A 27,190-nucleotide genomic window follows, 5' to 3' on the forward strand; every position below is an offset into this window, starting at 1 on the left:
TAAATCTGTTTAAAAAAAATTTGTGTTTAAATATTTTCCCAACAGCAATCGGTTAAATCACATTGTTAAAATGTTTTTATTCAGTTACAAAAGTAAGAGTCCTGGCTGAGCCCCATATGCGAGCACACTTGTGGCCAATTCACGGTTACAATGTAGCTAAGCTGTGTCTGTGTACACCTATGCGCAAAATGAAAAAACACGGTATTTGTACCTCGATAAAACAGCTCTGCTTTGCTTGGTAAGTAATATCGACCAAATAAGCAATATCTACCTTCGTTGCATCAAATATGTAGCCTATGCTGCTGAGACAAGTTCTGTCTCTAAAACGACGTTGGAGGCGGTTTATGGTGGAGAAATTAACATTAAATTATCTGGCAACGGCTCTGGTGGATATTCCTGCAGTCAGCATGCCAATTGCACGCTCCCTCAAAACTTGAGACAATTGTGGCATTGTGTTGTGTGACAAAACTGAACATTTTAGAGGGGCCTTTTATTGTCCCCAGCACAAGGTGCACCTGTGTAATGATCGGCTTCTAGATATACCACACCTGTCAGGTGTATTATCTCAGCAAAAGAGAAATGCTCACTAACGGGGATGTAGAGCAAATTTGTGCAGAACATTTTAGAGAAAAGCTTTTTGTGCATATGTGACATTTCTGGGATCTTTTATTTCAGCTCATGAAACATGCGACCAACACTTTACATGTTGCATTCATATTTTTGTTCAGCGTAATTTATTGTGGCAAAACCTAAGAAAAATTGTTGTGTTCTGTTCATAAATATGGATTCCCCCTGTGTAAAAACTGCAGGATACTTTTTTTGCACCGTCACTTTCATACAAAAAAAGTCAGGTGTCTTGCCAAGGTTAATTTAGTACATTTGGCTTGAATTCACATGACGTAAACAGAGTTACCAAGCTTGGAGTGTACAAAAAGTGGTTGGACATATCCTTTTAAATGAGTACCTGGCTAGGTCCAAAGACACAGAATTAGTTCCTTTCCTCGTCCCCTCACTTTCCTGACCACTGATAGATGCAAATACTGGATCGGTTCCATTAAATTGCTCTCACAGGCCAGTAGTCATGGAGATCAAATGAGACACAAAGAAAAAGCCACTCAAGGTTATTGGGACATGCTGTATAGGTCACGCACTTGTTTTCAGTGCAGCTGTGTACGTAGTCTGATGGGGTGGCTGGGTCTGAAGGGGATCTCCCACTGGGACTGAGCTCAGTCTGGCTGGCCAGCGAGCCCTGGGTGGTCCACCACGACTGGCACAGATCCGATGAGGCCGGACAGATGAGCGACAAACCCTCTCCCCCACCCCTCTCTGTTCCCTCCTGACCCAGTTAGCACTTGTAGCGCCGGGGCCCTGACGAGGAGCCGGACTGACACATGCCCACAGAATCCCACCGGCAGAGGTAATGAGGTAATGAGTTCTGTTCAAAAGGAAAGCAGGAGAGGGGGTTGTTCTTTTCCCCAAACTCCTTCTGCATGATTACGCCTCAGAGTGCACGCTCTCTAACTTCCAACAGTGTTTGAATGGCCCCTAATGGTGGCCCGGCGTATACCACGTTTGACTCTCAGAGCAGGCTGTTGTTGGAACTACAGATGAGGTATTCTCTCCGGAACAAGAGGCTCCGCACCGTCAATGCTGCAAATTAACTCACTGATTGGCGAACATGTAGAATGCGGTTCACTATTCCAGTATGTCATGGAACAGCGTCTTTTCTCTTCTGGACATGGGAGCAGATTTCCTCTCATTCGTGCTCAGTCCAGTGCACTACGCAGCCGAGACACAGTGCTCCTGGTACCTTAAAAAAGTAACCTTGGAACAGCAAGTCCCATTCTCATTCATTCTCTTTCCTTTGTTGCAACAATGTTCTTCTTTTCACCACTGCAGTGTGGGTATTCTCTGTGCACTCTACCCGGGGGATACTCCAGATCTGAACTATAATGAGGGCTTTCCGTGCTGTATTGAGGCCCCCTCGACCCCCGGCTCCTCCACGGCGATGGGGTTAGTCGGGAGCAGTCTGGCAATTTTGCATAACCACTGCAGCCTTCTGTAGTACAAATGTACAAATGCTTTTTTTTTCTGTAACAAAACTGAATCAGTCACGGCGTAGATGGGGTGTATAGGCTACAATTGAATGAAGGATGGCCTCATGATGTGTTGTAATTATATATGCTATCCCTGTGCTAGTAGCAGTACTAGTAAGGTGTTTTGCTGCATTGTGCACTACTGAATACAACCTAGCTCTGTCAGAGCTCTGACATGCCTCCAATGACTTTATTGGAAACCATTCATAGTCAGTTACTTTACATTGGAGGTTCAAATGAGGACATTCAGGATTCCATGGTTCATCCCTTTTAAACACATCTTATCCAGCCATTTTTTCTCACTTGGATACCAGTACGTGCTTGCGGCCTCATCCTCTTGTGAGCCTTCTGTCTTCAACTCTTGTCGTCACAGCCATTAACGTGAACCAAGTGTGAACTTGCACACAGATTCCTAGAAAAACATACTAAATCTTGAAAATGTCTTCACTTTCATCAAATGCAGTGTTTTGTTTGGAAATGTCCTACTACTGGATTCCAATTGCGTGGAATAAATCCTTGGACACTTGTGTTGCACTGTAAGTATCTGTCAGAGCTCTGAATATGTGTGAATGCCCTCTGAGAAAACCATTTATTTGGAGTTAAGCGTGACTAAATATATCACAGGATGAAAGTCATTTGGGACATCTGAGACACAAAGCACTCTGGGTAATTTGATGTGACAGCACTCCCACACTTGGCTGAACTTGACCTTTTTCATCCTTCCTCAGTCTTACTATTTTAATAGTTTCATCTGCTTATGATAACATGATAATCTTTTATGCTTTTGACAGCTTTCAAAGCCAAGTACAAAGAAGAACAAAGCATGTCTTTTCAGGCTAGGAAAGTAAAGATGGTTTTATTCCCCCAGTTTAGCATTATGGCTCCTTTGCTTGGAGAAATGTATTTACCAATTATTTATTGAGCAAATACAGTGCATTCGGAAAGTATACAGACCCCTTGACTTTTTCCACATTTTGTTACGTTACAGCCTTATTCTAAAATGGATTAAATTGTTTTTTAATCCTCATCAATCACAATACCCCATAGGGGACAAAGCATAAACAGGTTTCTAGAAATGTTAATTCATTTATAAAGAATACAAAACTGAAATTACATTTACGTAAGTATTTAGACCCTTTACTCAGTACTTTGTTGAAGCACCTTTGGCAGCGATTACAGCCTTGAGTCTTCTTGGGTATGACGCTACAAGCTTGGCACCTGTATTTGGGGAGTTTCTCGCACTCTCCTCTGCAAATCCTCTCAAGCTCTGTCAGGTTGGATGGGGAGCGTCGCTGCACAGCTATTTTCAGGTCTCTCCAGAGATGTTCGATCTGGTTCAAGTCCGGGCTCTGGCTGGGCCACTCAAGGACATTCAGAGACTTGTCCCGAAGCCAATACTGCGTTGTCTTGGCTGTGTGCTTAGGGTCGTTGTCCTGTTGAAAGGTGAACCTTCGCCCCAGTCTGAGGTCCTGAGCGCTCTGGAGCAGGTTTTCATCAAGGATCTCTCTACGTTGTTCCGTTCATCTTTCTCTCGATCCTGACTAGTCTCCCAATCCCTGCCGCTGAAAAACATCCCCACAGCATGATGCTGCCACCACCATGCTTCACCGTAGGGATGGTGGCAGGTTTCCTCCAGACGTGACGCTTGGCATTCAGGCCAAAGAGTTCAGTCTTGGTTTCATCAGACCAGAGAATCTTGTTTCTCATGGTCTGAGTCCTTTTGGTGCCTTTTGGCAAACTCCAAGGGGCTGTCATGTGCCTTTTACCGAAGAGTGGCTTCCGTCTGGCCACTCTACCATAAAGGCCTGATTAGTGGAGTGCTGCAGAGATGGTTGTCCTTCTGGAAGGTTCTCCCATCTCCACAGAGGAACTCTGGAGCTCTGTCAGAGTGACCATTGGGTTGTTGGTCACCTCCCTGACCAAGGCCCTTCTCCCCCGATTGCGAAGTTTGGCCGGGCGGCCAGCTCTAAGAAAGGTCTTGGTGGTTCGAAACTTCTTCAATTTAAGAATGATGGAGACCACTTTGTTCTTTGGGACTTTCAATGCTGCAGAAATGTTTTGGTACCCTTCCCCAGATCTGTGCCTCGACACAATCCTGTCTCGGTGCTCTACGGACAATTCCTTGGACCTCATGGCTTGGTTTTTGCTCTGACATGCACTGTCAACTGTGGGACCTTATATAGACAGGTGTGTGCCTTTCCAAATCATGTCCAGTCAATTGAATTGACCACATGTGGACTCCAATCAAGTTGTAGAAACATCTCAAGGATGATCAATGGAAAGGATGCACCTTAGCTCAATTTCGAGTCTCATAGCAAAGGGTCTGAATACTTATGTAAATAAGGTATTTCTGTTCTTTATTTTTAATACAGTTGCAAACATTTCTAAAAACCTGTTTTTGCTTTGTCATTATGGGGTATTGTGTGTAGATTGATAAGGTAAAAAAAACAAATGTAATCCATTTTAGAATAAGGCTGTAACGTAACAAAATGTGGAAAAAGTCAAGGGGCCTGAATACTTTCTGAATGTGCACTGTATATGTAAATGTGTGTGTATATATGTGTGTGGCTCGCAGTCGGCGTTCCAATTCATCCCAAAGGTGTTCGATAGGGTTGAGGTCAGGGCTCTGTACAGTCCAGTCAAGTTCTTCAACACCGATCTCGACAAACCATTTCTGTATGGACCTCGCTTTGTGCATGGGGGCATTGTCATGCTGAAACAGGAAAGGGCCTTCCCCAAACTGTTGCCACAAAGTCGGAAGCACAGAATTGTCTATAATGTCGTTGTGGGCTGTAGCGTTAAGATTTCCCTTCACTGGAACTAAGGGGCCTAGCCCGAACAATGAAAAACAGCCCCAGACCATTGTTCCTCCTCCACCAAACTTTACAGTTGGCACTATATATTTGGGCAGGTAGCGTTCTCCTGGCATCCGCCAAACCCAGATTTGTCCGTTGGATTGCCAGATGGTGAAGCGTGATTCATCACTCCAGAGAACGCGTTTCCACTGCTCGAGAATCCAATGGTGGTGAGCTTTAAACCACTCCAGCCGACGCTTGGCATTGCGCATCTTAGGCTTGTGGGCAGCTGCTCCACCATGGAAATCAATTTCATGAAGCTCCTGACAAACAGTTATTGTGCTGACCTTGCTTCCAGAGGCAGTTTGGAACTCAGTTTGGAACTCAGCTGTTGTTGCTCCTAGACGTTTCCACTTCACAATAACAGCACTTACAGTTGACCGGGGCAGCTCTAGCAGGGCAGAAATCTGACGAACTGACGACGAACTGACTTGTTGGAAAGGTGGCATCCTATGACAGTGCCACATTGAAAGTCACTGAGCTCTTCAGTACGTGCCATTCTACTGCCAATGTTTGTCTATGGAGATTGCATGGCTGTGTGCTCGATTTTATACACCTGTCAGCAATGGGTGTGGCTGAAATAGCCGAATCCACTAATTTGAAGGGGTGTCCACATACTTTGGCCATGTAATGTATATTGGTCTAATCCTGATTTTAAAACACTTTTGGACAGATTAACTAAGCAGTAGCACCAGTGCAAAGATTGCACCTTATTTTCAAGAGGTTGTAAAACAACAAAAATAACAAAAGATTAAATAAAGGTTCAGCGAACAATAAAAATGTACAGTGAAGTATTAATAAAGCACTTTGTTTTTTATTTTATCCCCCTCTGTAAAAAGAAACCGGTGCAAACTGTACAGGTGCAAACACTTAGTAATTCGTTATTCTCTCTCTCGTTCTGATAATCTGCATATGCTCCAATTAGGCACTAATTGTCTCAGTTCACAAAACCAATGGGCCATTTTCAGCAGGGCCCCCGCCCCTTCAAAACCCTTGTGGAGAATTTAACTGGGGTTGGGTGGTGGAAAGGACGAGCTTTTTGGGAAGAGCCGTCCCTCTCTACTGTTGGTGACAGAGGACCCACTGTTTGCGGCAAAGCCTAAAGCGGGAAAGACCGAAGCAAAACAACAATGACTTTATTCAGCTGTTTGGACGATCATTTGAGCTGCGGCTCGTCATTAAATTAACATCTCAGCGGCTTGTACCCCGGACCCGGCTTCCCCGTGCATTGTGATTCACTCAGGGGGAAACTCATTATTTCAAGGGATACCAGGTCAAAAAGCAGGGGCGTTACATTCTCGTCCTGGCAGCTTCTGTGTTAAATAATGGGAACCGCAGCTGTGCTGCAGTGTTACGGCTCTCGGAGCGGAGTGTTGAAAATCCCTGGCTGCCGTGAAAGACAGACAGATTAGCTTTTTGTTTTAGATGTGGTGCCATTTTCTTGCCATAGAACGTGGACACGTCTTTCGTCGGTGTCAAGGCTTCCGCTGTTGAGGGTCCGTGGCAATATGTTTCCCATTGAAATGGTGACGATAACCCAACACAAGGCCTGTGTACTAGCTTTGGTAAAAACCAGTGGTGGGAAAAGTACTCAAATGTCATACTTGAGTAAAAGGAAAGATGCCTTCATAGAAAATGACTCAAGTAAAAGTGAAAGTCACCCAGTAAAATACTACTTGAGTAAAAAGTATTTGGTTTAAAATATACTTAAGTATCAAAAGTAAAAGTAATAATTTCAAATTCCTTATATGAAGCAAACCAGACAGCACAATTGTCTATTATAATGGGGGGGGGGGGGTAGCCAGGGGCACACTCCATCAGGCAGACATTAATTTACAAATGTAGCATTTGTGTTTAGTGAGTCCCCCAGATCAGAGACAGTAGGGATGGCCAGGGATGTTTTCTTGATAAGTGGGTGAATTGGACCATTTTCCTGTCAAAATGTAAGGAGTACTTTTGGGTGTCATGGAAAATGTATGGAGTAAAAAGTACATTATTTTGTTAAGGAATGTAGTGAAGTAAAAGGTAGTCAAAAATATGAATAGGAAAGTACAGATACCCCCCAAAAAACTACTGAAGTAGTACTTTAAAGTATTTCTACTTAAGTACTTTACACCACTGGTAAAAACCACCTGTCAACACTCTAGTGCTGTGATGTTGTTAATGCCAACATGTCACAAATGTGCCCACAAGATGCGGTATGTACAATATTGTTACTATAGTAATCACAGTATTACTACACGGGTATGTGTTACTGCTCCTTGTGAGGTATTACAATCATCACTCCCGGCTTCACACATCATTAACACATCAACAGTTCAGTCAGTCCATGAATTTTCTCTTTAATTTGTTCTGTATTTTGCCCTGAAGAGTATTGGGGTGTGGTTTGAGGGCTGTAAAAATGTTTGGAGTGGTTTCACCCACACTTATCATCCATCATCCAAACTTTCTGGAGTACAAATGAGCTCAGTCTTGCTGTTTGAGAGTGGGTTATCTCCCCAGAATCCTCCCACGATCTGTCTTAATCCTGTGATTTTGTGGCTGTTCCACACATAGCCCCAGGGAATCCTCCCGCAGAGCGTCTCACATCTGATGCTGCTTAGCTTTGATCCCATTTTCAATTAGCTCCTCTCTTCATTTTTTTCTCATTGCACTCCTCAATCTGAGCTGAGTTGAACTCAGGCACGGATTAAAGGCATAGATATTTGAAATGGATATAACCATCCCAGAATTGTCCGATGTTTTTAGACCTCAAATGTAGTCTTCTGTTAAGATCAGTATCCCAGGCCATCTGTAGATCCAGCTATATGCCTCAATCCAAAATGAATGGAAAAGATAAGCACCATGTAATTTTCAGGTTTGCTGTGATTATCTGTTCTGTTCATCTGGGGTTGAGTAGCTGGCTGTACTTAGACAACCTGCAGGTCATGTTTGACATTCCTGCAATGATCTAATCTGGAGACTTGTTAGAATATCTCTTAATTTTTTTTGCATAACTGGTTCTTAGGGTTGACTCTTGACTTCAATGCCACAAGTCATCACAAAAGAGCACTTTTTGTTCACTTGAATTAGTTTTCCACTGTTCAGACCAATACACTACACAGACCATAAAGATTTCTCATTGTTCTCCAGTGATATATTGTTCTCTTACCATGAACAGTGCACTCATGCAAATTCGCCAATGCCATTTGTCACGCTAGCGACAGCCTTTTAAAAAACACATTTACTGTCTTCGGTTTAGTCTGTATGGTTTTATCTCGTCTCTCCATTCTGCCTTTAATCTCATTGCCTGGAGTATCAGACGCGAGAAGGCGGTCGTCCTGCAGGGTTGTCTGGAAGATGATGCAGCGCGAGTGACAAATGGCTGCGCTATTGTCGGATGGAATATGAAGCGTGGGGGTATTGAGTTTGGATTTGAAGGCGTTTTTCTGAGGTCTTCTGAGGCAGCCAAACGAAAGCAAATGAATTGGGCCTACAGTGCCTGCATCAATGTTAGTCTAATTTAATCGATGTAACCCCCAGTATATCTGGAGTTGTTGGACATTAATCAGGGCAGTTTTTGTCCTACATGTCAAACGTTTTCTATGTCACAGCCTGTTAGTAGAGTTGGTAAAACTTTCTCCAGAGTGGTTTTTGGGTAACACTTTACTTGACACCTAGCGTCATAACACATTATGCCACGGTCATAACCATGTCATAATTTCATAACAGCTGACATAAGTTGACATAACCTATATTTAGACCTGTTGTGACATATATTGCGTTATTTTATGGCTGGTTATGAAGCCTAAATAAGAGTGTAAGAGTGTAATAAGAGTGTAAAACCAAATAAGAGTACAAAACCTACCACACAAGGCAAAACATTCCACCACACCATAACCTACATGTCAACAGTATGTTTATGTTATATCTTTTTTTTTATTGACCATATAAAATTATCATTGTAATTGTGCACACTTGATGTCAGACATGCACCTACACCAATGCTCTGTTGCTGATGACTGGGATGAATTCAGGAGCAGATTTCAGCAGCAGGACAAGACCCCCTCTTTTTGACTGATGACTGATATAAGGGCATGTACAGTGCATTCGGAAAGTATTCAGACCCCTTCCCTTTTTCCACATTTTGTTACGTTACGGCCTTATTCTAAAATTGACTACATAAAATACAATTATCATCAATCTACACACAATACCCCATAATGACAAAGTGAAAACAGGTTTTAGAAATGTTTACAAATGTATTTAAAAAAAAGACAAAAATAAATACCTTATTTACATAAGAATTCAGACCCTTTGCTATGTGACTCGAAATTGAGCTCAGGTGCATCCTGTTTCCATTGATCACCCTTGAGATGTTTCTACAACTTGATTGGAGTCCACCTGTGGTAAATTCAATTGATTGGACATGATTTGGAAAGGCACACACCTGTCTATATAAGGTCCCACAGTTGACAGTGCATGTCAGAGCAAAAACCAAGCCATGAGGTCGAAGGAATTGTTTGTAGAGCTCCAAGACAGGATTGGGGAAGGGTACCAAAACATTTCTGCAGCATTCAAGGTCCCCAAGAACACAGTGGCCTCCTCCTAGAGCTGGCCGCCCGGCCAAACTGAGCAATCGGTGGAGAAGGGCCTTGGTCAGGAAGGTGACCAAGAACCCCATGGTCACTCTGACAGAGCTTCAGAGTTCCTCTGTGGACATGGGAGAACATTCCAGAAGGACAACCATCTCTACAGCACTCCACCAATCAGGCCTTTATGGTAGAGTGGCCAGACGGAAGCCACTCCTCAGTAAAAGGCACATGACAGCCCGCTTGGAGTTTGCCAAAAGGCACCTAAAGGACTCTGACCATGAGAAACAAGATTCTCTGGTCTGATGAAACCAAGATTGAACTCTTTGGCCTGAATGCCAAGCTTCATGTCTGGAGGAAACCTTTCACCGTCCCTACGGTGAAGCGTGGTGACAGCATCATGCTGTGGGGATGTTTTTCAGCAGGAGGGACTGGGAGACTGGTCAGGATCGAGGGAAAGATGAACTGAGCAAAGTACGGAGAGATCCTTGATGAAAACCTGCTCCAGAGCGCTCAGGACCTCAGACTGGGGCGAAGGTTCACCTTCCAACAACCCTAAGCACACAGCCAAGACAATGCAGGAGTGGATTCGGGACAAGTCTCTGAATGTCCTTGAGGGGCCCAGCCAGAGCCCGGGCTTGAACCCGATTGAACATCTCTGGAGAGACCTGAAAATAGCTGTGCAGCGACGCTCCCCATCCAACCTGACAGAGCTTGAGAGGATCTGCAGAGAATAATGGGAGAAACTCCCCAAATACAGGTGTGCCAAGCTTGTAGCGTCATACCCAAGAAGACTCAAGGCTGTAATCGCTGCCAAAGGTGCTTCAACAAAGTACTGAGGAAAGGGTCTGAATACTTATGTAAATGTGGTATTTCAGTTATTTTTTTGCAAACATTTCTAAAAACTGTTTTTGCTTTGTCATTTTGGGGTATTGTGTGTAGATTGCTGAGAAAAAAAAGTCATCAATTTTAGAATAGGGCTGTAACGTAACAAAATGTGGAAAAAGTCAAGGGGTCTGAATACTTTCCGAATGCACTGTATGTGATAGGCCTATCTGGCTTATATGATTCTGATGGTCACGATGCTTCTTGACAGTGTCATAAAGTGTTTTTTCTTAGTCCAAATAAAGTGACACGGGATGGTCATAATGCTTCATTGTTTTTGTTCTACTTGTCAAACATGTTCTAGCTGTAGGCCCACTGGAGACTTGAGTAATGTTACCTTTATGTTCACTATTAATCCTAGGAAAGGCTTGAGTAACTCTATTTGGATACTGTCAAATATCAGTTTGAACACTCACACAATTTTTTTTATTCCATTTTTATTCCTGTTTGCAACATTGACAAACTCAACAAAGAAGATAGTGGTTGTAGATATGGATCAAACACTGAGAATCGCCGTTATTGCAGAACTGTAACAGACATTACCACACCACGAATGACCGTATTACGAAAATGTTGTTTTATGTAGACTACGCAGCCGATGCTGCTGGATTACACAGGATATACTATATATTGATTTTTCAGCATGGCATGGAAATGGGGGGTTAAGGAGTGTTATAACCTATCTGACTGGTTTTATTTTCTGCATTTTCTGCCTTCCCAGGTCGGCCTTGGAGAAGCTTCATTCTCGTAAGTAAATCCGTGTGCACACCACGTCGTCAGCCCCGAACGTCTAGGGAAAACAAACAAACACAGATTCCCATACTCAGTCATGCCAATGACCTCTCAATTCAAGCTCACATTATACCGTTAAGAGAATAAGTCAGCAAAGGTTAAGCTATAGCATAATTGAGCATTGGTTTTATTTCCACTATATATATATATATATATATATATATATATATATATAACACCTCTTGATGGCAGATGAGTGCCCACGGTAATAGAACAAAGTAAATGTACTCTGTGTCCTCAAAATGCTAACATTGAGGGTTCCTTGTGACCAGCTGTGTTCTTTCCCATTTTTTTATTTTGAAGTGAAGTGGGAAAGCTGTGCTAATTGTGAGACATAGCCTTAAACACTGATTTTAATCATAATCAATTAAATGGAGCATGCATATTTTATGGAAATGCGCCCCAGTTACAGCGAGAACTGCCAAAGACAATCAAACTATCACTTTGAATTTCAGCCTCTGAGTCTGTGTGCTTCCTTAAAATGAATGGTTGAGCCTTGAATCGAGGCCAGACTGTTTGTTTTGGCTTTTTCATGAAATTCCTGCATATATTTTAGTCTCACCGTCTGACCCATCATTCAAAAGACGCCGTCTGGGTGTAAGTTTGATGATGGATAACAACTCTTTTCCTCATGTCGAACTTAGATTCCAGGGTGAATTTTTAACAGTATATCAGTATCATCTTTGTGTAATTCAATGTTCTCAAGTATCAACTTGTGCACATTGGGGTTTAATTTGCTGCATTAGTGGTGGCTGCTATGTTGCTTGACTAAGAGGCTAAACGTTAAAAATATTTTAAGAATTTGAAATATTTGACTTCCTTGAACCCATCAAAACATTCTAAATCCTTTGAACTTGAAAGAAAGTTAAAAGCTACCTACACAAGAAAAGCCTGGTTAATTTGGAATTCAAAAATCAGAGATATCCGGATTAGAGGAGAGTGATATATCATACTGTATGAAACGACAGAACATCTGAATCCCTCTTGTAGTTACAAGAGAAGAACCCTGCCCTCTGTCAAGCCATGATGGGGTTGCGTCATATCATGTGCAATAGTCCATGGGGACCAGTGGAGGCTGCTGAGGGTAGGACGGTTCATAATAATGGCTGGAATGGAATGTCATCAAACACCTGGAAACCGTGTGTTGGATGTATTTGATACCATTCCGCTCCAGCCATTACCACGAGCCCGTCCTCCCCAATTAAGGTGCCACCAACCTCCTGTGCCGGAGACTGACGTGAGAAGAGCAGTGCCTGTCATACTTCAACTAGATCAATTGGATCCATTAGTGCTGCAAGGCACCCCCCACCAGCTGGAGGTCAGACATCCAACGTCACTTGAGCCCGGCTCTGTGCACCCAACACGCAGCTGGTTTTATTACTAACCCACTGGAAGAAAATCCATACATACGCTCCTTCCCGATCGTCAGTTTTATGAGCGATGCTCACACACCAGTATGGTGACTCATTGACAAGGAAGAGCAAGCATGTAAGAAGATGTATCACATTTTATAAAAGGAAGATCTACCTTGTCATTTCTGAGCATCCATTTTCCACTTTGTTTGCAGTCAACTGTATTCCATTGGCGCATACTGGTGCATTTGACTGATCCTGAACTCTTCCCATTCTATTTTACTTTTGGGGCTTTAGACTAAACCCTTATATTGAGATATAAGGCTCTGACTAAATGACTTAAACCGGTACTCACTGGCTTCATGCAGCAGGAGTATAATGGTCTTGGCAATACTCTGTTATATACCCCTCTTGTCATCCTGTAATCCTTGCACATCTCTCTTAAAGATGACGTAAATGCTCCTCACTTCAGAAGATGTCCTCTCTTATAATATCATTTCCTTTATGTGGCATTGGGAAATGGATGCATTTCCAGGGTGGCTGCTTATGGGATTCTATTAACAAAGTATTTCATAGGGCACAGCAGGTGCTTTTAAATACCCGCATTATATATCAGTAGTTATGAGGTCTGTGACTGAGGAGTTGGGCTGGACTGCAGACAATTAGGTTTAGAAACATATTCATAGCATCTTATAGATGCAGTGATGGTGTATTATGAAACTGGGTGACACTTTATTTGGATAGTCCATCTGTAGATGCTGTACAGACTGAGTAATAGTTCAATGAACTATCTCCTAACTCTAGCTCTAACCCTAACCTTAATCCATATCCTAATCTTAAACTTAACGCTTATCCTAACCCTAACCCTTATTCTAAACTTGACCCTAACCGTAACCTTAGCAAGCAGTTGCTTATCAACGGATAGTTTGTTGATAATAAATCCGGACTATCCAAATAAAGTGTGACTTGAAATTGTATAATAAAGAAATAGCACACAACATCATAATGCTGTATGCATCTATAAGGTGCTATGACCTTTCTAAGGCAATATAACAGTTCATAACAATTTCAAGTAAAGGTTTACCAATAATTCATTTATATTCTATGCGCATGGATCCATGTCAAAATGGGAGTTTGTTTAATCACTCAAGTAGTCTCTTGACAGACTGGGAGCAGGAGATTTGGATCTGGGTGTCGAGGTTACCACCCAAGTTCAGGCTTTTGGCTAGCGATACTACTATTACTACTACGACTATTAGTAGTATTGACTATTACTATGATTACTATTGTAGTCCTCACCAGTATCAGCTCGTCTCCTTGCAGTTCTCTTGTCCAGTATGTCTTGGGCCCATCTCCATCCACCAGCGTCTGCTTGCACACCATCTTGTTCTCCGTCTCCCAGATTGCAAGACTCTGTGAGGCCATAGGAAGATATAGGGGGAGTAGTCAGTAGGCTACAGTACATTCATTGTTTTAGAATATAAAACATAATTGGCAGATGCCTCCGCAACACAACTGGTAACTTTTCCTTTAACACACAGCAATATGTTCCACTTAGGGTGCCCTCGAGTAAATGTTTAAAATTGAAACAAAAACAGAAGACTATAAGGTGTATGACAACAATGTATTGTAATTATTGGTGTTCATAGGAAGTAGGAAGCAGAAAGTTTGGAGTGGCGATACAGAGCTTCTGTGTTTTATACTTTTAAAAATACTTATAAGTTTTATTTTTTTAAGACAGTTTAAAGCTTTTGTTGTGTGTTCGGAACCATGGTGTTAGTGCTGTTCTTAACACACCTTTTTTGGCTGGATTTTACTGTCTCCTGGCGCTAACGTCATTAGGCAAGCCCCGGCTAGCTCCGACTAGCTAGGTTACTTGGCTGGCACCAACAAAGCTTGTCTCACATCACGGTTGGCTCTTGTAGCCGGGACTGCTGTTTCTGACCCGAGTATAAGCATGTCTGACTGCTCTGATTTGGAGTCGGATCCAGAGATGGACAGTAAAGCCATACAATGTGAGACCTGTGATATGTTCACCATAGTGGAAGAGTAAGGATTTACTGATTTTATACATTTGTGAAAAGTGTAAACAACTCATTGCCTCAACAGACCAGATCATTGAGCTACTAGAGGAGAACAGGGTCCTAAAAGAATGTCTCGCTCTGGCTAAGGAGTCTTCAAGACTGCATGCTGTTTTTGATGCAACAATTCTAAATGACTGAGGTGATTATCCCTGGTGCTATACGAGATTGGGCTCCTCTGCAGTACCTACTGAGGATACTACCTTGGACCACTTTCCCGTATTAACACATCCCACTGACGAGAACCGGAGAACTACTGTGTCTTGCTCTACACCATCGAGGGGCAAAGTGGAATCAAGTTAGAGGTAGGAGAGGAGGAACATTCCAACGTATCCTCCCTCTGCCCTCTCGTCCAAAGCTGCGGCTCTCTAACTGTTTTACAGCTCTGAGCCCCCTGACTTCACCGGAGCCTTCCGACGAGGTCTTCCGCCGCTCCCCATGTCCTTCCCACTCCAGCTCAGTACCCAGTGCAAGATCCTCTGAATCAAAACTTAGAATGTTTCAATTGCTACCAATAGAATGTTATTTATATGGGGGATACAATCTTCCCAGCTCTGCAGATTTTCCTGCGAAGAGACAGAATCATTAGATCATTTTTTTTGGTACTGTCCATTTGTAGCTTGTTTTTGGACACAGGTCCAGGAATGGCTAAAGGATTGCAATATTTACCTGGAGCTAACCCTGCAGATAGCATTACTGGGTGATCTGAAAAGTCATAGTCAATCGATCAATAATATAATAATACTTTTAGCAAAAATGTTTATTTTCAATTTACAATCTGTAGAAACAATGAGAATAGAAAGGTTCAGAACTTTTGTAAAACATCACAGTACAGTTGAAAAATATATGGCAAATAGAAATCCAATATGGATGGTGTTAAGAGATAGATGGGTGGTGTTGAATGGAGTTGAAGGATGGGACTAATAACAACTAACAACAACTAATAACAACAAGATAACTAATAATGTAAGCATACTGCGTCCATAATAAGTGTATAGGTTATAGGTTGAGAGCTTTTGTGAAAGAGCACAGTTAGAAAGAGAAGCAAACCGGATGGACATCATGAAAATGATCGGAGAGGTTGAGGGTAGAGGAAGTTCAGGAGTAAAAACAACAAAATATAATTATTGTAAAATTGACTGTGTCCATAAAATGTACATAGTATGTATAAGCTGGAAGTAGAGGCCTAAGCATTGTTGTTCACTAGTTTACTACAATTAGGGAAGGGGTGGTAGGGTTGGAAAGTAATAAAGGGAAATATATATGTGTATGTATGTATGTGTATGTATGTATGTGTATATATATATATATATATATATATATATATATATATATATATATATATATATATATATATATATATTTGCGAGAAAAAACAAAACATATGGGGGATTGGAAGTGATGCAGACAATTACATTGATAGAAGTATCTGCAATATTAAAGCTGATCTACCCCCTAAATATTTTTTTTAATCCTCTGAATCTGGTCCTGGGTTACTGAGCCAGCCATCCCATGGAGCAGCCCCCGGAGCCCCACAGGCTCGCAGTGACCCTCTCCTCGTCCTCCAGTGGTGGTTGTTATAGGGAAGCTCCATAGTTAGGGATGTGGTGGTCACGGAAGCAAGGACCCACAGCTTCCCTGAAGCCTGTGTTTGTGGCAAACTGTATATGTATGTCCCACCTTTGATATGGAGAACCTGGGCTGGCGTGGTTACATGTGGTCTGCGTTTGTGAGGCCGGTTGGACATACTGCCAAATTCTCTAAAACAATGGCTTATGGTAGAGAAATTAACATTAAATGATCTGGCAACAGCTCTGGTGAACATTCCTACACTCGGCATGCCAATTGCATGCTCCCTCAAAACTTGAGACATCTGTGGCATTGTGTCGTGACAAAACTGCACATTTTAGAGTGGCTTTTTATTGTCCCTAGCACAAGGTGCACCTGTGTAATGATCATGCTGTTTAATCAGCTTATTGATATGCAACACCTGTCAGGTGTGTGGATTATCTTGGCAAAGGAGAAATGCACACTAACAGGAATGTAAACAAATTTGTACACAACATTTGAGAGAAATATGCTTTTTGTGCGTATGGAACATTTCTGGGATCTTTTATTTCAGCTCATGAAATATGGGACCAACACTTTACATGTTGCGTTTATGTTTTTGTTCAGTATATATACATACACACACTGAGTGTACAAAACATTAGGAACACCTTCCTAATATTGAGTTGCACCCCCTTTTGCCATCAGAACAGCCTCAATTCGTCGGGGCATGGACTCTACAAGGTGTCGAAAGTGTTCCACAGGGATGCTGGCCCATGTTGACTCCAATTCTTCCCACAGTTGTGTCAAGTTGGCTGGATGTCCTTTGGGTGGTGGACCATTCTTGATACACACGGGAAACTGTTGAGCGTGAAAAACCCAGCAGCGTTGGAGTTCTTGACACACTCAAACCGGTGCGCCTGGCACCTACTACCATACCCCAATCCATGTCTCAATTGTCACAAGGCTTAAAAAGGATTCTTTAACCTGTCTCCTCCCCTTCATCTACACACTGATTGAAGTGGATTTAACAAGGGACATCAATAGGGGATCATAGCTTTCACCTGGTCAGTCTATGCCATGGAAAGTTCCTAATGTTTTGTGCACTCAGTGTATTCGGTAAGTATTCAGACCCCTTCACCTTTTCCACATTTGGTTACGTTACAGCCTTATTCTAAAATGGATCTTTTTTTCCCCCCTTATCAATCTACACACACTACCCCATAATGACAAAGTGAAAACATGGACTCACTCTGTGTGCAATAATAGTGTTTAACATGATTTTTGAATGACTACCTTATCTCTGTACCCGACACATATAATTATCTTTAAGGTCCTGCAGTCGAGCGGGGAATTTCAAACACAGATTCAACCGCAAAGACCAGGGAGGTTTTGCAATGCCTCGCAAAGGGCACCTATTGGTAAAAAAAAGCAGACATTGACTACACCCAGTCACTACAAAGATACAGGCGTCCTTCCTAACTCAGTTGCCGGAAAGGAAGGAAACAACTCAGGGATTTCACCATGAGGCCAATGGTGACTTTAAAACGGTTATAGAGTTTAATGTCTGTGATAGGTGAAAACTGAGGATGGATCAACAACATTGTAGTTACTCCACAATACTAACCTAAATGACAGAGTTAAAAGAAGGAGGCCTGTACAGTATACAAATATTCCAAAACATGCATCTTGTTTGCAATAAGGCACTAAAGTAAAACAGCAAAAAACATGGAAAAGAAATGAACTTCATGTCCTGAGAATATTCTTGGGGATAAAAAAGAAACGGAATGGGCCTCCTGAGTGGCGCAGCAGTCTAAGGCACTGCATTGCAGTGCTTGAGGCATTACTACGGACCCAGGTTTGATCCCAGGATGTTTCACAACCAGCCGTGACCGGGAGTCCCATAGGGCGGCGCACAATTGGCCCAGCGTCGTCCTGGTTAGGGAAGGGTTTGGCCAGGGGGGGACTTTACTTGGCTCATCGCGCTCTAGTAACTCCTTGTGGCGGGCCGGGCGCCTGTGGGCTGACTTCGGTCGTCAGTTGAACAGTGTTTCCTCTGACACATTGGTGCGGCTGGCTTCCGGGTTAAGTGGGTGAGTGTTAAGAAGCGCGGTTTGGCAGGTTAAGAAGCACGGTTTGGCGGGTCGTGTTTTGGAGGACGCATGACTCGACCTTCATCTCTCCCGAGCCCGTTGGGAGTTGCAGCGATGAGACAAGATCGTAATTGGATCGCAATTCGATATCACGAAATTGGGGAGAAAAGGGGGTAAAATACAAAAAATATATAAAAAATACAAAGAAACGGAATAGAGCTAAGCACAGGCAAAATCCTAGAGGAAATTCTGGTTCAGTCTGCTTTCCAACAGACACTGAGAGACAAGTGCACCTTTCAGCGGGACAATAACCTAAAACACAAGGCCAAATATACACTGGAGTTGCTTACCAAGATGACATTGGATGTTCCTGAGTGGCCTAGTTACAGTTTTGACTTAAATCGGCTTGAAAATCTATGTCAAGACTTGAAAATGGCTGTCTAGCTATGATCAGCAACCAACTTGACAGCTTGAAGAATTTTTTTACGAATAATGTGCAAATATTGTCCAATCCAGGTGTGCAAAGCTCTTAGAGCAGCGGTTCTCAAACAAGGGGTCGCGACCCCATGTGGGGTCACCTGATATGAAAGTGGGGTCGCGGGAGAATTTCCTAAATCTTAGTTAGAAAATATAAATATATTCATTATATTGTCTTTGTCTCTCAATCATTGTAATGTGGTGAACCTTAAAAATCTAAATGAAAATTATTCAAATCTAAAAGTAAAAATTCAACCAGAGAGCACCCTTAGACCGTGGTAAAAGGCCGCACTTGACCGTTGCACTTGAATCATTCCCACAGGGAATGGTTAAGCCTGCTACGCTATGAAACCACACACTATTTAAGAGATTTTGATATTACCGGCCACAATTGATAGAGGCACAGAAACTCACATCGATACCTTTGTCAGATAACACTGTGAAACTAAGAATTGATCCTATAGCTAGCAATCAAGAGGAAACTGACTGAACAACTCAAAGGGCCTAGATGCCCATGCATTTACTTTTATTCACTACATGTCGGGGGATGCTATTCACAAGGATTTATTGTTCTGTCTCAGGGATGTTCAGTATGCTGCGTGGCTATATTGATGATTCCAAGGGATCGAATGGTGGGCTTTTGCAGAGATGGGGCTCCATCTACACTAAATGTATGTAGACACCTGCTTGTCAAACATTTCATTCCAAAATCATGGGCATTAGTATGGAGTTGGTCCCCCCTTTGCTGCTATAACAGCCTCCACTCTTCTGGGAAGGCTTTCCACTAGATGTTGGAACATTGATGCGGGGACTTGCTTCCATTCAGCCACAAGAACATTAGTGAGGTTGGGCACTAATGTTGGGCGTTCCAATTCATTCCAAAGATGGGGTTGAGGTCAGGGCTCTGTGCAGGCCAGTCAAGTTCTTCAACACCGATCTCGACAAACCATTTCTGTATGGACCTCACTTTGTGCACGGGGGCATTGTCATGCTGAAACACAAAAGGGCCTTCCCCAAACTGTTGCCACAAAGTTGGAAGCACAGAATCGTCTAGAATGCCATTGTATGCTGCAGCTTTAAGATTTCCCTTCACTGAACTAGGCCAAACCATGAAAAACAGTATTCCTCCTCCATCAAACTTTACAGTTGGCACTATGCATTCGGGCAGGTAGCGTTCTCCTGGCATCCGCCAAGCCCAGATTCGTCCGCCGGACTGCCAGATGGTGAAGCGTGATTCATCACTCCAGAGAACGTGTTTCCACTGCTCCAGACTCCAATGGCGGCGAGCTTTACACCACTCCAGCCGACGCTTGGCATTGCTTAGGTGATCTTAGGCTTGTGTGCGGCTGCTCGGCCATGGAAACACATTTCATGAAGCTCCTGACGAACAGTTCTTGTGCTGACATTGCTTCCAGAAGCAGTTTGGCACTCGGTAGTGAGTGTTGCAACCGAGGACAGACGATTTTTATGCGCTACGCGCTTCAGCACTCGGTGGTCCCGTTCTGTGAGCTTGTGTGGCCAACCACTTCGCGGCTGTGCCGTTGTTGCTCCTAGACGTTTCCATTTCACAATAACAGCACTTACAGTTGACCGGGGCAGCTCTAGCAGGTCCGAAATTTGACGAACTGACTTGATGGAAAGGCGGCATCCTATGACAGTGCCACGTTGAAAGTCACTGAGCTCTTCAGTTCGGGCCATTCTACTGCCAATGTTTGTCTATGGAGATTGCATGACTGTGAGCCCGGTTTTATACACCTGTCAGCAACGGGTGTGGCTGAAATAGCAGAATCCACTAATTTGAAGGAGTGTCCACATACTTTTGGTCGTGTAGTGTATCACGGGACAGCGGGCAGGCCTCTGCACTCTAGTTATGAATGTGTCTCCCTCTGCCATATGGACACATTGTATGATAACATAACACAACATACACCATTTAGCAGGCGCTTTTATCCAAAGCGACTTACAGTAATGCGTACATACATTTTACGTATAGGTGGCCCCTGTGGGAATCGAACCCACAACCCTTGGCGTTGTAAGCACCATGCTCTACTGAGCCACAGCAACTATCGGCAAAGAGCTGAGCGCCAAACTCGGAGATACGCAGCTGGTAACTTCGATTGTAAACTATATCGCCTCTGCCTGTTCGTAAAACTATGTGGAGATATAGGATCAGAGCCTGACAATGTTTTATTTCACACCGAGGCTTGGTGGTTATCAAGGGGGAGTGTTGGATCCTGACTTTTGCAGAGATGGGGATCCTGGCTCAGTTGACATGCCGTTAAGTGAATTCGAACAGCTGATCGAGCTGTCATGTGACCGAATGCTGCAGACAACACATTCACAGGTCACTATGGAGGAGTTTTGGTTCCTGACTCAGAGGGAATACTGTGCCATCTCTCTCCTAGCATTAAAACCCATGGTACACTGATTCAGTGCTCTCGTCTGCATCAAAAACAAATATAGATCCAGGTTGGTTTTAACAGGAGAAATGAGGTGCGCACTGTTGACCACCCCCACCTGACTTTGAGAAGCTCCGACGCGACATGCATCAAGCACACCCATCTCTTTAGTGGTGGCGAGATAAGAGAAATTGTGTCAGACTAATGTGCAATTGACTGTCATAGCCCCACATTAAAAGTATATAATGGTGTGTTGAGAATACAATCAGAAATAATGTTAGAATGTTTTGCAATTGACTGCCATAGCCCCAATTAAAAAAAGAAAGTCAACATTGGCTGTTAATTACATGTTTTTTTTTCTCTCACATTGTTGGGGTCACGAGAATTTTCAGATATCAAAATGGGGTCGCGGGCCAAAAAAGTTAGGGAACCCCTGCTCTATGTACAGTGAGGATGGGTGGGTGGGTTTTCCCTCTCTGTACATAGGGCAAAGCAGTCTCTAAGGTTAGGGCAGGGTACTGGGCGGAGGCTGGCTAGTGGTGGCTGTTTAACAATTTGATGGCCTGGAGATAGAAGCTGTTTAACAGTCTCTCGGTCCCAGCTTTGATGCACCTGTACTGAACAGGCCGTGTCTCGGGTGGCTGAGGTCCTTGATGATCTTCTTGGCCTTCCTGTGACACCAGGTGCTGTAGATATCCTGGAGGGCAGGCAGTGTGCCCCCGATGATGCGTTGGGCTGACCGCACCACCCTCTGGGGAGCCCTGCGGTTGCAGACGGTGCAATTGCCGTATCAGGCGGTGATATAGCCCAACAGGATGCTCTCAATGGTGCATCTGTAGAGGTTTGTGAGGGTCTTAGGGGCCAAGCTTGAATTTCTTCAGCCTCCTGAGGTTGAAGAGGCGCTGTTGCACCTTCTTCATCACCCTGACTGTATGAAGGGACAATTTCAGGTCGTCAGTGATGTGCACACTGAGGAACTTGAAGCTTTTGACCCTCTCCGGTGCGGCCCGTCGATGTGGATGGGGGCGTGCTCTCTCTGCTGTCTCCTGTATTCCACGATCAGCTCCTTCATTTTGTTGACATTGAGGGAAAGGTTATTATGGCCACGCAGTCATGGGTGAACAGGGAGTGCAGGAGGGGGCTGAGCACGCACCCCTGTGCGGCGCCAGTGTTGAGGTCCAGCGTTGCGGCGGTGTTGTTGCCTACCCTCACCACTTGGGGTTGGCCCGTCAGGAAATCCAGGAAACATTTCCCAGTCCGCGCGATCAAAACAATTTTGAAACATAGATTTTGATTGGTCAGACCAACGTTGAATAGTCCTTACCACAGGTGCTTCCTGTTTAAGTTTCTGCCTAAGGTGGGGAAGAGCAGAATGGAGGCGTGATCTGATTTGCCCGAAGGGAGGGTGGGGAGGGCTTTGTAGCCGTTCCTGAAGGGAGAGTAGCAATAATCCAGAGTACGTGATGCACGTGTAGCACAGGGAGATTTGTTAATGGAATTTCGGTAGCGTTTTCCTCAGATTTCCTTTACAGTCCAAGCTACAATAAATGTGGCCTCAGGATATGCGGTTTCCAGTTTGCACATAGTCCAGTGTTGTTCCTTGAAAGCCGTCACGGTGTCGGTTTGGGGGGAAATATACATGGCAGTGACGATGACCAAAGAAAATTCTCTCTGGAGGTAATGCGGTCGTCATTTGATGGTGAGGTATTCCACATTGGTAGAACAAAAGGACTTGAGTTCCTGTACGTTATCACAATCACACCATGTGTTGTTAATTATGATACAAACCCCTCAGCCTTTCTTTTTCCCCAAAGAGTTCTTTCTTACTGTCCACAAGATGGACGGAGAACCCCGCTTGCTGAATGGACGGGGACTATATATCCGGAGAGAGACATGATTCCGTAAAACAGAGTATGTTACAGTCCCTGATGTCTCTTTGGAAGGAGATCCTCGCCCTGAGCTCGTCTACTTTATTGTCCAGGGACTGAACATTGGCGAGTAATATACTTGGAAGCGGTGGATGGTATGTACGCCACCAGAGTCTGACTAGGGCCCCACTTATTCTTCCTCTTCTACAGTGTCAGTGTTTTGGTGCAGCCCCCGGGATGAATAGAGCTGCCTCAGGAAGTTCAAACAGGATCCAGGTCAGGGAAGTCACATTTCTGCTCAAATTTCTGGTCAGTAACCGCTGATCTAATAGTTATTTTCATCTGTAGTTAATAATACAAGAAACGTTCTGAGCAAATAAAGTAAAAAATAACAACCCATATTTTTTGGGGAGCTAGAAACAGGTTCACCATGTCTTTCGGCACCATCTTGTTCATCTGCCACTTGTAGTTTTTTGTTTCGAACACAGCCCTGCGTCCCCACGCTGATTTGCTTGATCCTTTCATACTGCAGCTTGCTGCTCCCCTAATTGTGGAATCATTTACACATATTTTTTACCTGATAATTATCTTGGGTGCCATCCCTAGGTGGTGACCCCTCTGACATGAATAATAATCGGCCAATCTCTAAACTGTCTTGCCTAGCGAACATTTTTAAATCTTTAACACTCAGTTTAGATCTAGCTTCAAAGTGTATTCTAAGTAGGGGTGTAACGATTCGTTTTAACAACGATTCGATTTGTATCACGATTCGTGGTTGTCGATACGATTCAAGGACGATATTGGTTCATTTAGAACGATACGATCCGAAATGATTCAGTGACTTGAAATCGATTCAGTAACCTTTTAGCCAAAAATTCAACCAGTGTGACTGAAATAAATACCTGGATACTGGACAGTGCAGGTGAAGTTTCCTAGATTCCTGTTTCTTGTAAGGACCGCAATGGTGGCTTGATAATTTCTCGCTCGTCGGCTTCTCCTCTGTCGTCCGCCATGCTATGTTTTGTTGTCTTTGCGCCTTTGCGCTGCTGCTGGCGCGGGGCGATGACGTCACGGATAGGCAGACTGAATCGAGTAATGTTTAAAGCCTTTATCATTAAAAGTGCTAAGAAAAAACATCCATATAAAGTCTGACGTGCTTAAATCCAATGGGTTATTTCCTAGTATCGATACAATCGATTTATTACATTTTAAAACGATGTTAGATTGATATATGTTGTCCAAAAGGCCAACTCGCCGAGCACAGATCGATGTAGTTGGATCATAGGAATATAAATCGATACATCGATGTAGTAGATGGATCGTTACACCCCTAATTCTAAGTGTCCATCAGTCTGGTTTGAGCCCAGGTAATAGCACTATATCTGCTGCTGCTGCTTCTTTGGTGATAAATTACATTGTAAATATATTGTGCTGCCCTTTTCTTAGACCTGGAGAAGGCTTTCGACACTGTTGACCATACATAATTAATTTGTAGACTGTCTGAAATTGGTCTGGGTCAGTCAGCCTGTATTTGGTTTGAAACACAATGTGTTTCTTCTGATGGTGTTAAGTCAGGTTTCCTTGATATTACTAAAGGTGTCCCCCAAGGGTCAAATTTGGGCCCTGTACTTTTACTATAGAAACAATATTGGTTTGTCTGTAAGAAATTGTAACCTCCACTTGTATGCGGACAATACTGCTGTGTATTCTGTTGCCCCTTCTGTTGACAAAGCTTTTTCAGAACTACAATCTGCCTTTTTTGCTTTGCAGAAAGCCTTTGTTGAACTGAAATTGGTACTTAATGCAGGTAAAATTAAGTATATGTTATTTTCCAATTACTTAAAAATGTATTTGATGATTTATGCATATGTACATTGGATGGTGCCCACATTGAACGTGTCCCCGCTTATAAATATCTGGGTATCTGGATTGACAGAAAACTATATTTTAAAAAGATGAGTTAAGAAAATAATAATTCAAATGGGCTTCCTTTATAGGAATAGGGCATGCCTTTCGTTAAATAGCCGAAAACAAATAATTCTGTCAACATTCATTCCGGCTTTAGACTATGGCGATGTCATCTATATGAATGCACCTGCCACTGTATTGAAGCCATTGGACACAGTTTATCACAGGCGATAAATTCAGTACACATCACTGCATTCTGTATCAGAAAGTAAGCTGGTAAGTCTCGTAGATCAATGCACTGCTCTCTTTTTGTTCATAAAGCCCTCTTGTGCAAACTTCCGCCATACCTTAATTGAATTGTTAGATACCAGACATACAAGTCACCAGACCCAATCACAGGGATGGCTAACTCTAGAGGTTGATCACTACGGAATTAGGTAAATCTGCATTCAGTTTTTTTGCGCCCCATGTATGGAATGATATGCAGAGCTCTATGCACCTTAATGCTCTGGTGCAAGGGCGAAATTGTGGTGTAGATATTGGTGGGGGGACGAACAGTTGATGGGGGGGTGAGTTCTCCCAGACTCACGTTTTGTCATGAGTCTGAGAGAACAGTTTGCAGTTTTAAAGCCAATTTCCTGCAATTCTACGCATTATGCCAAGAGGCTGAGAGAAAATGTTGCAGTTTTAAAGTAACTGCAGTGAAAATCACTGTCACGACTTCCTCCGAGGCTGCCTCCTCTCCTTGTTCGGGCAGGCTTCGGCGTTCGTTATCACCGGCCTTCTAGCCACTGCCGCTCCTCATCTCATCATTCCATTTGTTTTGTCTTGTTTATTACACACACCTGGTTCATATCCCCTCATCAGTACCTGTATAAGTGTTCCCTCTGCCCCCTTATCTTTGTGTGTGATTGTTTATTGTGGAGGTTCGATTAGCTCGGTGGAGTTCTTTGTTATTTTGTATTGGGTTATTTTCACCCGTGTGCTTCATTGTTTTTCAGTGCGCCTGTTTTGCCGCACTGAAGTGTTTGACGCATTGCTGCGTACTACTGTGTTTCGGAATAAACCTTTTAGCTTTTTCCATCTTCGTGACATTGCAAAAATGCCCCAAAATGAGTTAGAAAAGATAATCCATGCTTTTGTCACTTCAAGATTAGACTACTGCAATGCCCTACTCTCCGGATAGCCGTATAAGGCACTAAATAAACTTCAGCTAGTGCTAAATATGGCTGCTAGAATCTTGACTAGAACCAACAAATTTGATCATATTACTCCAGTGCTAGCCTCTCTACACTGGCAAGGGCTGATTTCAAGGTTTTACTGTTAACCTACAAAGCATTACTCTGATTTGGTCCCGCCGTACATACTGTACCTACACATACACTACGGTCACAAGACGCAGGCCTCCTTATTGTTCCTAGAATTTCTAAGGAAACAGCTGGAGGCAGGGCTTCTCCTATAGAGCTCCATTTTTATGGAATGGTTTGCCGATCCATGTGAGAGACGCAGACACAGTCTCAACCTTTAAGTCTTTAATGAAGACTCGTCTCTTCAGTAGGTCTTATGATTGAGTGTAGTCTGGGCCAGGGGTGCAAAGGTGAACGGAAAGGCACTGGAGTGACGAACCACCCTTGCCGTCTCTGCCTGACCAGCTCACCTATCTCCACTGGGATTCTCTGCCTCTGACCCTATTTCGGGGGCTGAGTCACTGACTTGCTCGCGCTCACCCATGCTGTCCCTAGGAGGGGTGCATCACGTCATGCCAGGATTTTTTTGCTATACTCAACTTGAGTAGGTTGAGTCACTGACGTGATCTTCCTGTCCGGTTCTGTGCCCCTTTGGGCTCCTGCGGTGGAGGAGATCTTCGTGGCCTTGTCTCAGGGTAGTAAGTTAGTGGTCTGTTGATATCCCTTTGGTGGTGTGGGGGCTTTGCTTTGGCAAAGTGGGTGGGATTATATCCTGCCTGGTTGGCCATGTCCAGGGGTAACTTTGGACAGGGCCACAGTGTCCTCAGACCACCCCCCTGTCTCTGTCCCCAGTGTCTATGCTGAAATGTATGTATGTGCCGGGGGGCTAGGGTCAGTCTGTCCTATCTGGTAAAATGCTCCTGTCTTATCTGGTGTCCTGTGTGATCTTAGGTATTCTCTCCCTCTCTCTCTCTCCTCTCTCTCTCCTCTCTCCTCTCCCGGAGGACCTGAGCCCTATGACCATGCCTCAGGACTACCTGGCCTGATAACTCCTGGCTGTCCCCAGTCCACCTGGTCG

At 43.6% G+C, this 27,190-nt stretch overlaps 1 protein-coding gene across 1 annotated transcript in view; it reads right to left on the bottom strand.

Moving 5' to 3' along the window:
- Positions 1-10,836: 10,836 nt before the first annotated feature.
- The window catches only part of crabp1a (cellular retinoic acid binding protein 1a), a 40,279-nt gene continuing 23,925 nt past the window's right edge, over positions 10,837-27,190 (bottom strand). The window contains exons 3-4 of the mRNA XM_041837663.1: positions 13,851-13,964; positions 10,837-11,197 (exon numbers count right to left, since the gene is read on the bottom strand). Of these exons, the coding sequence (XP_041693597.1) occupies positions 11,147-11,197; positions 13,851-13,964 (165 nt within the window). The 3' untranslated portion in view covers positions 10,837-11,146. The remainder of the gene's footprint in view (positions 11,198-13,850; positions 13,965-27,190) is intronic.

This window comes from Coregonus clupeaformis, unplaced genomic scaffold (assembly GCF_020615455.1).
Source record: "Coregonus clupeaformis isolate EN_2021a unplaced genomic scaffold, ASM2061545v1 scaf0067, whole genome shotgun sequence".
Lineage (NCBI taxonomy): Eukaryota > Metazoa > Chordata > Actinopteri > Salmoniformes > Salmonidae > Coregonus > Coregonus clupeaformis.